The sequence below is a fragment of the Oncorhynchus mykiss genome, chromosome 2, assembly GCF_057628025.1.
Source record: "Oncorhynchus mykiss isolate SJ-2025 chromosome 2, ASM5762802v1, whole genome shotgun sequence".
Lineage (NCBI taxonomy): Eukaryota > Metazoa > Chordata > Actinopteri > Salmoniformes > Salmonidae > Oncorhynchus > Oncorhynchus mykiss.
In genome coordinates, this window is record NC_143023.1 from 24,305,622 (window position 1) to 24,322,402 (window position 16,781).

Sequence of the window (16,781 nt, forward strand, 5' to 3'; positions counted from 1 at the left end):
GTTTGAATTTTGTTTGACGGTCTCTGTTTCTAATACATCATTTGCATAGTTTCCTCTGCAGTTTTGCTACTATTGTTTCAGATGCCTTTGCCCATGGTAAGGTCAAGAGCTTGATAACTCTCACTTGGAATTAGGTTAGTGTTAAATACAGCTAGATATGGGATGACACCACTCATGATAACGTCATACTAATAAAACTCAAACTGTACAATCCATGCCCCGTAGCCTCGACTGGAGGATATGTTATCAGTGTGTGTGGGGAGGAGAGGAGAGGAGAGGAGAGGAGAGGAGAGGAGAGGAGAGGAGAGGAGTCAAATGGGATGAATCAGATGAGCTACCTTCATGGGTGGGTTAGAAGAGGACAGTTTCAGAATGACAGAGGTGTGTGGAGGCCGGGTGATTCACAAAACACATGTCAAGGGACAGAGGAAGATGAGTTTTACTGCTGTGTGGCACTGAAAACCTAAAGAAAAAGCTTTCAGGGGACGTAACCCTATTAAGGGGTTGGGTGTATGAAACAGACGTCGCCCCTCTCCAAAGCATTCCCAGTATTTATGTACAGTCTTTAACAGTTATCCTACACTCTTTGACTTAATCTGAGGAGTCCCTGCGTTTAACCCCATCCTCCTTCTCATCATCACCATGTGAAAGTCCATCACCAATCCAGCTGAAACAGCCAGACCTCCCAACAAATACAGTATCCTACAGTAATGAATGGGTCCAGTTTATAAATCTGTGCTTAGAATTAGGATGAGCTATGTTCAATGGATAAGACTGGTTCATATCCAAAGTTAAGGAGAGATTAGAATGTGTGAGTCCCCTGTAGCCTGACCCTTCCCAGGCATATTCCTCAATGACCCGCCGGACAAAGATTACCATTACTTTAAACACACATCAAACAATATACATTAACAGGCTACAATGTTGCATTAAATGTGACCAGATTATGAATATTTAGCATATCTTTTCATTTTAAATGCCCTCAGAGATCTTCCATAACATAGCGGGATGGATAATAGGGGTATAATTTAGCATATGATTTTCATTGCTGGACCAAACCCGTTATGTGCCCAGACAGACAAATAGCCCCATCCTATTGGCTGCAACATGCTGCCTCTGTTTTGGCCCAGTTTGACAGCAGATGGCATGAGGCGTGACATTATCAAATTAACATCAAATATCACCACAGCTACCAGTAAGGAATATCACATCTCATACGGTTCCTGTAGTAACTGAATTAAATAATAAAGGCTTGGGCCTTTCTCAAGGCCTACATAACTTTGCTACTATTAATGTAGGTCACATTGATATTATTAACCCTCACAGTAAATTAATATGTATGTAAAGACAAGTTAACACAATTTAAGGCAAGTTTGATTAGACCATTAAGTGATCAATTAGGATCCAATTATGTGATCCAATCAGGCAGATAGGCCTGAGATGAGATGCAGTGTTGACCCTGAGGCTTATTTGTTGGAAACACATGTAGGCCTGTGGCACAATCTGTCATTTTAGCAGCCTGACCCTGCCATATTGATTGGTAAACTTTATTTAGCAGGCCTATGTGGCATTTGTAGAATTCATGAGAAAAATTACGATTTTATGTAAAGACACTATACAGCTTACGCAGCTGTTTGGAGCATGCTAGATAGCTAATTAGCACACGTGGTCTCCCGACTCTTTGCCGTAAACAAGCGCTGTAACAATGAGATACAGTGTCTTGCGAAAGTATTCGTCCCCCTTGAACTTTGCGACCTTTTGCCACATTTCAGGCTTCAAACATAAAGATATAAAACTGTATTTTTTTGTGAAGAATCAACAACAAGTGGGACACATGAAGTGGAACGACATTTATTGGATATTTCAAACTTTTTTAACAAATCAAAAACTGACAAATTGGGCGTGCAAAATTATTCAGCCCCTTTACTTTCAATGCAGCAAACTCTCTCCAGAAGTTCAGTGAGGATCTCTGAATGATCCAATGTTGACCTAAATGACTAATGATGATAAATACAATCCACCTGTGTGTAATCAAGTCTCCGTATAAATGCACCTGCCCTGTGATAGTCTCAGAGGTCCGTCAAAAGCGCAGAGAGCATCATGAAGAACAAGGAACACACCAGGCAGGTCCGAGATACTCTTGTGAAGAAGTTTAAAGCCGGATTTGGATACAAAAATTATTTTTTATTAAAAATATACATTTTTTTTAAATGTATGTTTGAAGCCTGAAATGTGGCAAAAGGTCACAAAGTTCAAGGGGGCCGAATACTTTCGCAAGGCACTGTATGACTGTGTGGGACCACTGGCACCAACCCATCAAGATGTGTAACAATTGAAACTTTAGTTTTTTGAAAATGATTTCTCACTGACATGAAAGATAAGATAATGCTTCCAAAACCGTACTGCAAGTGACGCGTGTTAATGTTCAGATTGAGCATCTGGGCTCTTAATAACAAAACTCCCAGTACAGAAGACATCTTCGTCCAACGACTCTTATGTGTAATGTAATTGGGAGTCATGATCAAGGGCTAATCCATGCCCTGTAGAGAAGAAACGCCGAAGCATGCACAGGCACCTATTCCTAAGTAATGAATTAACTAAGCCTAATGTTCCTCTCTCTACACAATATGACATATGGCTTTCGGTCCCTCTCCTTGTCCCAACCTGGGTTTGAACCAGGATCCCTCTGAACACATCATCAACTACCTCCCACGAAGCATCGTTACCTCTCATTCCACAAAAGCCATGGCCCTTGCAGAGCAATGAAAACGACTTCTTCAAGGTCTCAGAGGGAATGACATCACCAATTGAAACACTACTTGCGTGCACTGCTAACTAGCTAGTCACACCGTTTACACCAAAGATTATGGATATCCTGACAAGAAAGCTCCCGCCTATTCCTCTCTTTGGGTTGGTGGATAAGATAACGGTTGTTGACATCAAGCACCTGTATTCAATAGAGAGAGATACTAGGGTACTCATCTCATGTCGTGAATATGCATAGCCATCTTGAGACAACTTCGATATAAAGGTTTTTTTTTTTACAAAGTTGCCGGGATGTCACGTGTCCTACTTACAGTGCATTTGGAAAGTATTCAGACCCCTTGACTTGTTCCACATGTTGTTACGTTACAGCCTTATTCTAAAATGTCTTAAATAGTTTTTTCCCTTATCTATCTACACATAATACCCCATAATGACAAAGCAAAACAGGATTTTAGACATTTTTGCTGCATTATTCATGTGGAAGCAACATGTTCACTGTTGTCTTGTTATTACATGTATTTAGGCCTACATCAACTATTTATAAGAAAAACAATTATATTTTTAATACAGTGAAACATTGAAACAAGATTGTTTATTATCTCCATTGAACTCACTTCGAAGTAGGCCTATGTCCCACCAGGGTTTAAACCAAGTATGGGGGAATTTATGAGCAGAATTATGAGCAGTTTGGAATGTATCCCATTTAACTGTAGAAGTAGCCTACTGCTGGGCCTTAATAGAGCTCACCAGCTTGTAGTCCTAATCTTTGAGCAGAATTACTGTTTCACCTCAATTAGCCACAGAATCCCTAGTTTGAAAGCAACTTTTTATCTGGAAGCTGTGTGACGCCATTTTTCCTACATTTACCCCTACGTGGGCCAGCCCCTTAGCAATTTGAGTTTCAGCCCTTCACCATTTGAGTGACATCTGGCAAGTGGCACGCACAGTAGAGCGAAAGAGAGAGTAATGAAGTGGTGCACATATCTGCACATTTGTGACATAGTACACCCTTTTCAGGGACCACTTTTGGCTCGTGGACACTACTTTCAGAACTACTGGCTAAAAAGTATACACAAGTACAGGAGAATATCTTTAACACCGGTTTAGGTGATTTTATACGTTTTGTTGTATGAGATTGAAGTAAAACTAAATGCATGCTTTTCAATCGATCGCTGCCCGCACCTGCTCGCCCGTCCAGCATCACTACTCTGGAAGGCTCTGATTTAGAATACGTGGACAACTACAAATACCTGGGTGTCTGGTTAGACACTCCAATCCAAAATTACATCTAGAATCGGCTTCCTATATCGCAACAAAGCATCCTTCACTCATGCTGCCAAACATACCCTCGTAAAACTGACCATCCTACCGATCCTCGACTTTGGTGATGTCATCTATAAAATAGCCTCCAACACTCTACTAAACAAACGGGATGCAGTCTATCACAGTGCCATCCGTTTTGTCACGAAAACCCCATACACTACCCACCATTGCGACCTGTACGCTCTCGTTGGTTGGCCCTCGCTTCATACTCGTCGCCAAACCCACTGGCTGCAGGTTATCTACAAGTGTCTGCTAGGTAAAGCCCCGCCTTATCTCAGCTCACTGGTCACCATAGCAGCACCCACTCGTAGCACGCGCTCCAGCAGGTATATCTCACTGGTAACCCCCAAAGCCAATTGCTCCTTTGGTCGACTTTCCTTCCAGTTCTCTCCTGCCCATGACTGGAACGAATTGCAAAAATCTCTGAAGCTGGAGACTCACATCTCCCTCACTAGCTTTAAGCACCAGCTGTCAGAGCAGTTTACAGATCACTGCACCTGTAAATAGCCTATCTGTAAACAGCCCATCTATCTACCTACCTCATCCCCATACTGGTATTTATTTATTTATTTTGCTCCTTTGCACCCCAGTATCTCTACCTGCACATTAATCTTCTGCCGATCTACCATTCCAGTGTTTAATTGCTATATTGTAATTACTTCGCCACCATGGCCTATTTATTTCCTTAATTTACCTCATTTGCACTCACAGTATATATAATTTTTGTTTTCTTTTGTTCTACTGTATTATTGACTGTATGTTTGTTTATTCCATGTGTAACTCTGTGTTGTTGTATGTGTCGAACTGCTTTGCTTTATCTTGGCCAGGTCCCAGTTGCAAATGATACTTGTTCTCAACTAGCCTACCTGGTTAAATAAAGGTGAAATAAATAAATAAAATAAAAGATTGTCAGGCAATTAACATTAACTTTATGAATTATAAAGCCTTATGTGCTTGTATGTGCTTGTTTTGATTACATACTGTAAATGATTCAAAATTCACAAAAGTTACGTTAGCTGATTAATATTTCTCATAGAACAAAGCATATAGGATCTCCTAAATCTGTGTTTACCACAGAGGTCATTTTGCTAGCTGGAACAAGGAAACTTTTCCTACAACCAGTCAGCAAGTCAGAAATGTCAGTTTCCTAGTTATGACTAACACCTGAACGCGGCTTATTTGCCAACCTTTGACCCACAGACCAGTTCTCATCACTGATTAATAAACTCATAGTCAGAAAGCTAACACATTCTTCTATTATCTCCCTACTCCAGGGGTTCCCAAACCTTTCCACGAAGGGACCCGTTTCATACCCTCAAAAATTATACCTGTGAAAATAATATTTTTACAAATTAAAGGAGTTAGTTATCAGTATCTTTGATGATACTGTAGGCAAATATAATTGTCATAAATACCTGTAGTTAGCTGATTTCTCTCTCACAAATCGATTACTGATGCCTTGCTTCTTGTATCGATTAATATGGATATTGTAGTCCTTTCCATGTCTAGAGGCCTACAAGTATCCATAAATGTACTACAATACCCACTACTCCACCTTTGACGACCATTTGACGTAAACGCTTCTGAAAGTGTAGAAACGTGAGTATTAAGTCCTTGCTGTCGTTACGAGTACAGGTACAATTTATCCACACACTCTTTGTTCGTATTATTATGATGACAAGTACCACACTGCCCTGCATTTGTGGCCATTGCATTGTATCGGGAGACGTGTTAAATTGAGCAGCTAACGTTAGCTGTTAGCTAACGCAAGTTTCTCCATTTGGTCTCCCTCCATCTGTGCTAAGCTAGCTAGTTAGCTCATGTTAACTATTCTATTCATGTCTACAAAGTCACGTTGTTGACATTGAAATTACAGCATTTCTTTCAAAGACTCGTTTTGGCAAGTGGCTGTATTATTGTTAGCCACGACATGCATTGTCAGCTGAGCTAGCTAACTAATTTATGATGCTAGCCAGAGTTAGATAACGTTAGCTAGCTGTCAATGGAGTTGACAGGCTGTCAGACCAAGCATTTAGCTATGTTACCTAAATTGTTTGCCCAACCCTTCAGTTATGACAGCATCTACGTAACCTTATCTTCCAATTGAAAACACATCAAGTCTCTTTGTTGGTGGTGAGGGAAAATGTATTGTTTTGTTTACTCCGCTATTTGATTTTATACCCTAAATGTGAATATATTTTTTTAAACTTTCAGATCAGAAATATACTGTGTTTGGTAGAATCTTATGGACCACAGAGTGGTAGGCAACCAATGTCTCCACCCCGGCTCACCGGCGCCCTGCGCTCCTTCTCTACTGTCAGCAAGCAGGAAGACTTCACTGAAGAAGTATATGATCTGAAGGTAAGGCTAACCCAAAGCAAGTTACATTATAGACCATATCTGACTAACCTTTGTGAATGGACACTATCGCAATTTAACAATATCGCAATGTTATTTTATCCCTAGTCTGGCTGTGCCAGCACCAAAACTCCAGTATTTTTCCTTCAAAGCTTATCTATCTTCTTTTTAAATATGGAGCCAATTTGTTTTCATCACTTATGCCCATGATCAAAACTCGTTTTCTCATTGCTCTCTCTTGAACCTCTGCAGAAGACATTGGGTGAGAAATAGGTTTGTAACATTGAATCGCGATAAAATCACAGTATCGATTCACAATACATATCATATTGGCACCGTAGTATTGTGATATCGCATCTTGAGGTCCCTAGAAATTCACCGCCCTGCTTTATTATAACAGGGAGGTGGAGCTGATTACGTATGTGAATTAAGCTAATTGAGGAGGATGCTTTGGACTGTTGTGAACACAGGCTACTTGTAGTGCTTTTTCACTCACTCACTTCCCTCCTCACTTCCCTCCTTGATATTGCTTTCTCCCATTTACCATGTTACCTCTCTTTTCCTGTTATCTTCTTTAATCCGCTCTCTCTCTCCCATTTCACAATATATTCTAATCTTTGCCTCTGCCTCTATTCCCCTATTTTCTCCTCTCTCATTCTGATCGGGGGCTTGTTAAGTTGTTGGTGTGTATTGAGATACTCTGCTTAGGAGGAAATTGGGCCTGGTCCTCAGACCACCACCTCTTGCCCTGTTCTCCCAGTGCTAAATCCTCCACAGTGTGAAAACTGCTGCTTGGGCGAAAAGAGGGACTAATGAGGGTCGCTGGGAGACTATCAGTTAAAATTCTTTAGTTCTAGAGGACATGGAAGTGCTGATTGTAATAAAGGCATGGTGTTAATACTGCTGCCGGCCCTCCTTGCACTGAACCCCCTGACCTGATGAGCATTAATACCCAATGCTAAAGGAAAGGCTTATTTCAAAGTCGCTCGCTATGCAAGGAACTTAGTGCAGCAGCATATGCTATGTCTTTGAGTTATGAAAAGGACTTAGAATTACCCTCTGCTGTGTGTTTGTGTGTGATATAGAGGGATATGCAGAGAGAGGTCACTGTGCATCCAATATCAGACTATGTAGTTTCATGATAAATCTGTAACTTTATCCCCTTGCTGTCTGTTTGTCTTATGTTAGACCAAGCGTCTGAAGAGGCAGGAGCTGTTCTCCAGAGAGGGCCTGACATGGCAGAAGATAGTCCAGTTTTTCACTCAGCACTTGGAGAAGGCAGAGCAGCAGGCTGCAGCACAGGAGCTGAAGAGCATCCTACAGGCTGCCAAGCAGATAGGTAATCAACTCGCTTGACTGGCAGGGATGCACTTTCAGTCATAGATCACCATTTTAATGTTATGTTATCTGTGAGGGTGAATAGACAGTGTTTTCCCTAGAACTATTCCAAGCAGTGGCAAAGACAGTTGTTGTTTTGTAGACACCATCTGAAATGAAATTTTCCCTTTTAAAGAATTAGAACCTTTAGACCAGCTTATGTTGCATGGCGGCTTTAAATGGGCTGAATCATGGGGTTGTCCATTCCATGGGGCGCCACCAATAATTAATATATGTTAAACACTGATAGGTGATAGGTAATCAACTCATTGGCTTGGATGATATACACTAAGCCAGGGGTGTCAAACTAATTTTGCCTCGAGGGCCGCATTTGGTCTTCACCGAGGTCCGAAGGGCCGCACTTAAATGTATTATATTTCCTCGCCGTCAAAATGTGCAATCGTCCTCTAGTGTTTAGCCTCAAGACAAAGCACTGAGCCTCCCCTCCACTGTTGGGATTCAACCTCCTATGGAGAGCTTGCTCCACCAAAAGGAACCGCAGGGACCGCCCCACAACGGCATTCAGATTTCCTGATATGACTTATAATTAGATTAGATGCAAATCCCCCACAACTCTTCCAGAAGTCGTACAGTGGTGCAACACACGGCCAACTCCTACTGCTCTTATTACTATTCTGATACTGCCTGTTGGGGGATGTGGGGGGATCTCTCTCACACACACACACATCCCTCTGTCCCCCTAACCCCCGGGCGGAGCACCTCTGTAGTGTACAGGAAGAGACTGAGGCCCTGCAGGACACACGAGAAGGCATCTTTGAGGCTCCCTCAATTTGTCTCTCCTCGATTTCTCACGTCCTCTCTCCTCGATTCCTCACGTCCCCTCACCTCAAAACGCATGGAACGTGTTTTTAAAATGTATATTATTTAATTTTTTGTGTTTGAATCTTACCCCCCCTTTCCCCACAATTTTGTAGTATCCAATTGTTAGTAGTTACTATCTTGCCTCATCGCTACAACTCCTGTACGGGCTCGGGAGAGACGAAGGTCGAAAGCCATGCATCCTCCGAAACACAACCCAACCAAGCCGCACTGCTTCTTAACACAGCGCGCATCCAACCCGGAAGCCAGCCGCACCAATGTGTCGGAGGAAACACTGTGCACCTGGCGACCTGGTTAGCGTGCACTGTGCTCGGCCTGCCACAGGAGTCACTAGTGCGCGATGAGACAAGAATTTCCCTACCGGCCAAACCCTCCCTAACCCAGACGACGCTAGGCCAATTGTACATCGCCCTATGGACCTCCCGGTCGCGGCCGGCTGCGACAGAGCCTGGGCTCAGACCCAGGGTCTCTGGTGGCACTGCGATGCAGTCCCCTAGACCACTGCGCCACTCAGGAGGCCCCAGAGGAACGTGTTTTGAGAAGGTGATGAGGAGAGAGGACACAAGGAATCGAGGGAAGACAAATTAAAAACAAGCCTGGGGTTTTAACAGCAGCTACATGTATGTGGGGGATCAAGAGCTCAGGATAGCTAGTAGAGGCTGACTGCCTGGGGGTGTCATACAAGAGCCTTTACTGGCCAGGGCCAGTATCCCTGAAAGATGCATAATAGAGAGCTTGATAATAGAGCTTGATGCAGGTTCCTTGGCTGAGGTGTTTTAGTGGAGAATGTCAGGATGTTGTCAGAAAATAAGTGTACAGTACATTCTAACAATCGAGACATGCAGTAGGTCACTGAAACCATGTTGTACAGTCAGGATATGTACTTTGAAATGCTGTCTAAGAGCTCGCCTAGAGAAGCATTATGGCCTGCCTACCTACCTCCTTGAAACCCTGTGATAAAAGCGCATTTTTATGAGAAAAAAAGCCCATTTTGTTCAATTTATTTTCTTTCTGTTTGCCACTACTCTATTTTTTGTCTTCATCATTGAAAGTCTAGAGAGCCTTCCGCGATAATAAACATATGTTTGGGATATTTTTGAAAGGTTCTTGACCATGCAATTTGTGTCCTTTTTAATGTGCCCTTAGCCTGTCTCTACCTAGAGCGTAGAGAATAAAGTAAAGCTCCAGAACCCACTGAGAATGAAGATGAAAAACATCCATCGTGCCCTGACACACACAGTGGAGAGTGAGATGCTTTTAGGCCATTTTAATTGGCTTAAATCCTTTTCATCTGTATCTCTGCCTCTAAGTATGACCCTTTATCTTTCGCTCGCTCTCTTTCTCCCCTCTCTCTCCCTCTCCTCTTTTGGACAATTAGTCCTGATTCCCTCTAAATGAGCTACCGAGAGAGGACACGTGTCTTTTAGGAAGTGCTCTTTTCCATCTTTAATTTCTCTGAGGAGCAGTGCTAGACAAGGCTAGACAATGCTAGCGTTTTACTGCTTGGAACATACAGCAGTGCAGCTAGAAATGTCACATTGCTGTAGCCACTAGCCAGCTAGGTATCACTAATGGTAATAGTAATGGTAGTGGGTTTTCTGATAATCACAATGATCATCATCAGTGTCAGCATATTTGTGATGCTGATGGCAGCCCATATTGCCTTGGTTGAAGAGTGGGACTGAAGAAACTGGCCTAATAATAAATGATGATGGTATCTAGCTAACTAAATATCTTCTTGTTTCCCCATGTCTCTGGCAGTGGGGACAGAGCATGGCCAGGACACCATTGAGAGTGCTGCTGTCTTCCTGTTTGAGACGTTCCACAACAAGGACCATGTGGGTCACGAGGAGACGAGGGCCATCAAGCAGATGTTTGGGCCCTTCCCTTCCTCGGCAGCTGACGCCTCCTGTGCTGCTGTGTCCCGGGCTGTGGCCCCTCTGGAAGAGTCCCAGGTGGGACAACTGTAATACTGACTATATATAGGTCTACTTAAAATAAAATATGAAAAAAGTTACTTTTTGGTTTATACATTTTCTTCCTAGTATTTTATTATTCTACCATCATATTTTCCTTATTTATTTATTTGTTCATGTTTTACAGGTGGAGGAGTTTGTTCGTTCCCAGAGCTCCTGTCGCGCCCCTCAGCGCGGCTCGGCCTTCGGACGCAACATCACCTTCTCCTATGACTGTTACACCCTGGACCCCCAGGAGGCCCTGCCCTGGGCGGGGGGCCCTGAAGACGAGACCCCTGGTGGAGGCCTGGACTTCCACAGCTTCCTCAACAACCACCAAGGTCGCAGGGGTAATGGGGGAGAGGCGGATGGAGGCAGGCTAAGCCCGGGAGGGGCTCAGAGCTCTGGGGATGGGACCATCCTGAGAGGGGAGGTGGAGAAGTACCTGAACGGAGGCAACATGATCTCCTCCAGCCCTGAGGAACTGTGCACCTCCCTGTTTGAGATGCTGGCCTCCACCAAGAGTGACGACGAGCTGCAGAATGAGGTGAGCAGCACCCTCTCACACCACCTTTACCCTTTACCCTTTTCACACTATTGTGCCGACCCAAACCTCAGTTATTCCTTGAACTTAGCCAGCTGGCCTTTGGGGGTTTAAACCCCGGTTCAGACCACATTCACTTTGGACCTCGTCTCCACGGCAGGTCAACCTTGGCCTTTAGCTCAGGGTGTGTGAGGTTGACGTGGTGCGTGTCTCATGCTAAAGATGAAGTTTGGAGAGTTGACCTTAAACTTGTAGGAGAGGAGGAAGATCTTACTGCTTCTCCAGGGAGGCCCCATCACCTAGGAAGGCTGCAGTATGCCTGACATACACACCAGGATAAAGGCTGCGGTATGCCTGACAGACACACCAGGATAAAGGCTGTGGTATGCCTGACATACACACCAGGATAAAGGCTGCAGTATGCCTGACATACACACCAGGATAAAGGCTGCGGTATGCCTGACAGACACACCAGGATAAAGGCTGCGGTATGCCTGACATACACACCAGGATAAAGGCTGCAGTATGCCTGACATACACACCAGGATAAAGGCTGCGGTATGCCTGACATACACACCAGGATAAAGGCTGCAGTATGCCTGACAGACACACCAGGATAAAGGCTGCGGTATGCCTGACATACTCACCAGGATAAAGGCTGCGGTATGCCTGACATACACACCAGGATAAAGGCTGCGGTATGCCTGACATACTCACCAGGATAAAGGCTGCGGTATGCCTGACATACACACCAGGATAAAGGCTGCGGTATGCCTGACATACACACCAGGATAAAGGCTGCGGTATGCCTGACATACACACCAGGATAAAGGCTGCGGTATGCCTGACATGCACACCAGGATAAAGGCTGCGGTATGCCTGACATACACACCAGGATAAAGGCTGCGGTATGCCTGACATACACACCAGGATAAAGGCTGCGGTATGCCTGACATACTCACCAGGATAAAGGCTGCGGTATGCCTGACATACACACCAGGATAAAGGCTGCGGTATGCCTGACATACTCACCAGGATAAAGGCTGCGGTATGCCTGACATACACACCAGGATAAAGGCTGCGGTATGCCTGACATACACACCAGGATAAAGGCTGCGGTATGCCTGACATACACACCAGGATAAAGGCTGCGGTATGCCTGACATGCACACCAGGATAAAGGCTGCGGTATGCCTGACATACACACCAGGATAAAGGCTGCGGTATGCCTGACATACACACCAGGATAAAGGCTGCGGTATGCCTGACATACACACCAGGATAAAGGCTGCGGTATGCCTGACATACACACCAGGATAAAGGCTGCGGTATGCCTGACATACACACCAGGATAAAGGCTGCGGTATGCCTGACATGCACACCAATGTTTAATGTCTGAGATTCTCTCAGGTTTTTAGAGGGTGGAAAGACCTTGGGTTTAGTGTATGTGGAAAGGATTTGCGCAGTTACCAATGAATCAAGACTAGCTAGAAGAACTGGACTAGAAGTACTGGGCAACAACAGGCAATTAAGGCAGCACTTAGTCTGTGCTGAACCATGGTGTTATTGGGACATGTTGTTCACTTCTTCCACAAGAAAATAACACACTTACAGAGTGAGAGCGAGGGGGAGGGAGAGATGCCAGGATTTGACAGAGGAGAGGAGAGGATGAATTGATGAGGCTCTGGGCAGAGCTCCCATCTCTTATACAGGTCCTTAATTTAGAGTCGTTCTCTCTCTCTCCCTCGCGCCCCTGCAGCCCACAAAAACACAAGGTCGCCACACACCTTAATTCATATAATTTATTAGTGGCTCTCTGTTCTGCTTGTTCTCCTCTACCCCCCCATCCAGCATCTAGTCTAAACGAGGTGTGTGTCTGCATGCGTGTGTGTTAGCAGTTAAAGATCAGGGTTAGAGTGCCCTCTGTAGGCCACCGCACGCTCCTGTAGGCCACCGCACGCTCCTGTAGGCCACCGCACGCTCCTGTAGGCCACCGCACGCTCCTGTAGGCCACCGCACGCTCCTGTAGGCCACCGCACGCTCCTGTAGGCCACCGCACGCTCCTGTAGGCCACCCCACGCTCCTGTAGGCCACCGTACGCTCCTGTAGGCCACCGCACGCTCCTGTAGGCCACCGCACGCTCCTGTAGGCCACCGCACGCTCCTGTAGGCCACCGCACGCTCCTGTAGGCCACCGCACGCTCCTGTAGGCCACCGCACGCTCCTGTAGGCCACCGCACGCTCCTGTAGGCCACCGCACGCTCCTGTAGGCCACCGCACGCTCCTGTAGGCCACCGCACGCTCCTGTAGGCCACCGCACGCTCCTGTAGGCCACCGCACGCTCCTGTAGGCCACCGCACGCTCCTGTAGGCCACCGCACGCTCCTTCCTGTAGGCCCACCGCACGCTCCTTCCTGTAGGCCCACCGCACGCTCCTTCCTGTAGGCCCACCGCACGCTCCTTCCTGTAGGCCCACCGCACGCTCCTTCCTGTAGGCCCACCGCACGCTCCTTCCTGTAGGCCCACCGCACGCTCCTTCCTGTAGGCCACCGCACGCTCCTTCCTGTAGGCCCACCGCACGCTCCTTCCTGTAGGCCCACCGCACGCTCCTTCCTGTAGGCCCACCGCACGCTCCTTCCTGTAGGCCCACCGCACGCTCCTTCCTGTAGGCCCACCGCACGCTCCTTCCTGTAGGCCCACCGCACGCTCCTTCCTGTAGGGCCACATGCTGAGACATCTGACAATGAGATTTCATCCATAACTTTCACTCCTGAATTAGATGAACAGTGTCTCATTCTGTCCTTGAGTCCTTCTTCCCTCCCTTTCTCTTTCCTTCTCTACACGGCAGACAGTGTAGGTTTTACTAATACCTGAGTCTACATTCTCTTCTAATGTTCTTCACGTAGCTGACATTTGGAAGCCAACTCTCCTACTGACATCTTTAGATGTGGAGTGCCCTTTGTGTGTGTGCACTCCACGCACCTCTCTGCGAGTGACTCCAAATTCAACAGCAATGTTTAAAGGGTCTGTGCCATTACATGTGACAGAGGATAAACCCCCGCTTTTTATTTTATTTTATTACCTCTCATTTGTACCCCTGGAATGATGACATTTGCTGCAACAGCAGTGGCTTGAGAAAGAGAGCTTGGTTTTAAAGGTACGTTTTTGGTGGTTGTGAAAAGAGCTGTAGCGCCATTAAAGCACCAGGATATAGGCTTGATGAGTAATTATATTCCTAGTTTTGACTGCGCTAAGACATACTGTATGCGGTTGTGCTGCTTGTATGGCAGTCTCATGCAACATTTGTATTATAACCAGTGATGTGGTCATTGATAGTTGCCTGTCTTCCTGAAAGCTTGTTGTAGCCTATGCGTTTTCTAGAACAATCTATGGTTTACAGTTCACCTAATATATCAGCCTCATCCAGGCTTAAAGGTAAAAAAAAAAGCCTTCAGGGTGGTTAGGTCTGTGAGCTCCTTCCTTCTGAGGGGAAAACTGTCTCTCACTCCCAGTGGACTCCTCTGTCCTCCTCACCTTTCCTTCTAGGCTGAGAGGATCCAATGAACTTCAAGGACAGAATTCATGAGTGCCCATAAAAAATATATATTTTCTCCGGGCAGCAGGTGAAAAACAGAAGAACAATAACAACACAGTCCCGGGGTCATTCCACCTCAAAAATCACAAGCATTTCAACACCCACCACCTCAGATTGTTATGAAATCGTTTCTGTAGTAAGAAACAGAAGTTTACAGATAATTTTGTGACATCCAATTGGTAGTTAGTCTTGTCCCTTCGCTGAAACTCCCGTACGGACTCGGGAAAGGTGACGGTTGAGAGCCAATCCTCCTCCGAAACACGACCCTGCCAAGTCAAACTGCTTCTTGACACTCTGCTCGCTTAACCCAGAAGCCAGCCTCACCAATGTGTCTGAGGAAACACCATACAGCTAACGACAGCAGTCAGCGTGCATGCACCATGCCCGCCACAAGGAGTCACTAGAGCGCGATGGAGACCCTGCACCATAATTTCTCAGAGATCAAATTATATTTGAACAAAATAAAGCTAATTGATTGCACCCAAATTCATTAAATATAGTACATAACATCCGATTTGGACCTAAAATAATTCTGACAATGAGTAAGACATGAGGATTCCAAAGCATTTGTCAAAAGCCCCCCCCAATGCCAAAACAAATACAGCAATGATTTCGGAACAATCTGAGATTGTGGGTGTCATTGATTTCTAAAACGACATGGAACGACCCTCCAGTCACTGAGAGGGAAAGGACTTTGGAGACAGAATTAAACCAAGACCCAGCACACAGAAACAAAGACTACCCTTCACAAAGGAGGTGCGGCTGACCTGTCACCTGCCATCATCAAAGTGCGTCTGTTGTTTGGCTCCCCTACCGCGGGGGCTAACCAAGTTCCCAGAGGATGTGGAAAGGCAAAAGAGCAAAGTCTCTCTTTCCATCCAACCATCCATTTATCCATCTGCAGACTGAAAAGCTTGAATTGAATGATCAGTTTTGTATTATATTTTATTATTCCTAAAAAAATGTATGCAGGATAAAACATTCTGAATATATTCAAGACTGCTCATATCTTCTAATGTCAGGTACTACGTGGGTTTTGATGTTGTCTCAATGAGTACGGTTACATGCACATAAATGATTTCCCTAATAATCATGTTTATATGGACACATCGTAAGTCAGTCTTCCTGATGGGACATAAATAAATACAGAACATCGGCAATCAAAATAAACGTTCTACCACAACGATCATGTTATTTTTGTGAAGCCAAATTGAGTTTGGACATAAAGTTTGTATGTGAAAATTAATTCTAAGATGCATACTTTCTGTTTTTCCAAACTCACTTCACTCGTGTATAAGAGGGAGGCTTGTGCTACCGGTGCTGGTAAATGTGCAGATCAATTACACTGCTGGAACACAGATTAAACTGTTTACATGTCCTAATAATTCCAGATTGCTTAGAAAACTAGGTGTTTTATTCGGTGGATGCTTACTTTGATATAGACTTTACGCTGATTTAAGATAAGCAGAGTAAAGTGTTTACATGACTTGCATAATCTGCATCCTGCCATAATCAGTTTAATATATTACACTGGGTTCACTAAACAATAGGAACACCTTCCTAATATTGAGTTTGCACCCCCTTTTGCCCTCAGAACAGCCTCAATTCATCAGGGCATGGACTCTTCAAGGTGTCGAAAGCATTCCACAGGGATGTTGGCCCATGTTGACTCCAATGCTTCCCACAGTTGTGTCAAGTTGGCTGGATGTCCTTTGGGTGGTGGACCTTACTTGATACACATAGGAAACGGTTGAGCGTGAATAACCCAGCAGCATTGCAGTTCTTGACTCACTCAAACTGGTGCGCCTGGCATCTACTACCATACCCCGTTCAAAGGCACTTAAACCTTTAGGCTGTCATTGTAAATAACATTGTAAATAAGAATTTGTTCTTAACTGACTTGCCTAGTTAAATAAAGATTGTTTAAAAAAAAATACATTATTTTTTTCTTATGTTTTGTACACTGTGTATTAGTGTGCATGTAAACATACTCATTGTGTCTGTTGCACACAGCATTTCCACCCC

At 44.9% G+C, this 16,781-nt stretch overlaps 1 protein-coding gene across 2 annotated transcripts in view; it reads left to right on the forward strand.

Moving 5' to 3' along the window:
* The first annotated feature begins 5,580 nt into the window (after nt 1–5,580).
* Nucleotides 5,581–16,781, forward strand: part of LOC110539034 (activating signal cointegrator 1 complex subunit 3) — a 142,391-nt gene continuing 131,190 nt past the window's right edge. The window contains exons 1-5 of one of the 2 annotated variants that reach the window (XM_090193702.1): nt 5,581–5,688; nt 6,304–6,450; nt 7,636–7,786; nt 10,426–10,619; nt 10,768–11,166. In XM_090193702.1, coding sequence (XP_090049828.1) covers nt 6,361–6,450; nt 7,636–7,786; nt 10,426–10,619; nt 10,768–11,166 — 834 coding nt within the window. In that variant the 5' untranslated portion in view covers nt 5,581–5,688; nt 6,304–6,360. Of the gene's footprint in view, nt 5,725–6,303; nt 6,451–7,635; nt 7,787–10,425; nt 10,620–10,767; nt 11,167–16,781 lie in introns of both variants that reach the window. The other variant, XM_090193693.1, reaches the window with a different exon arrangement.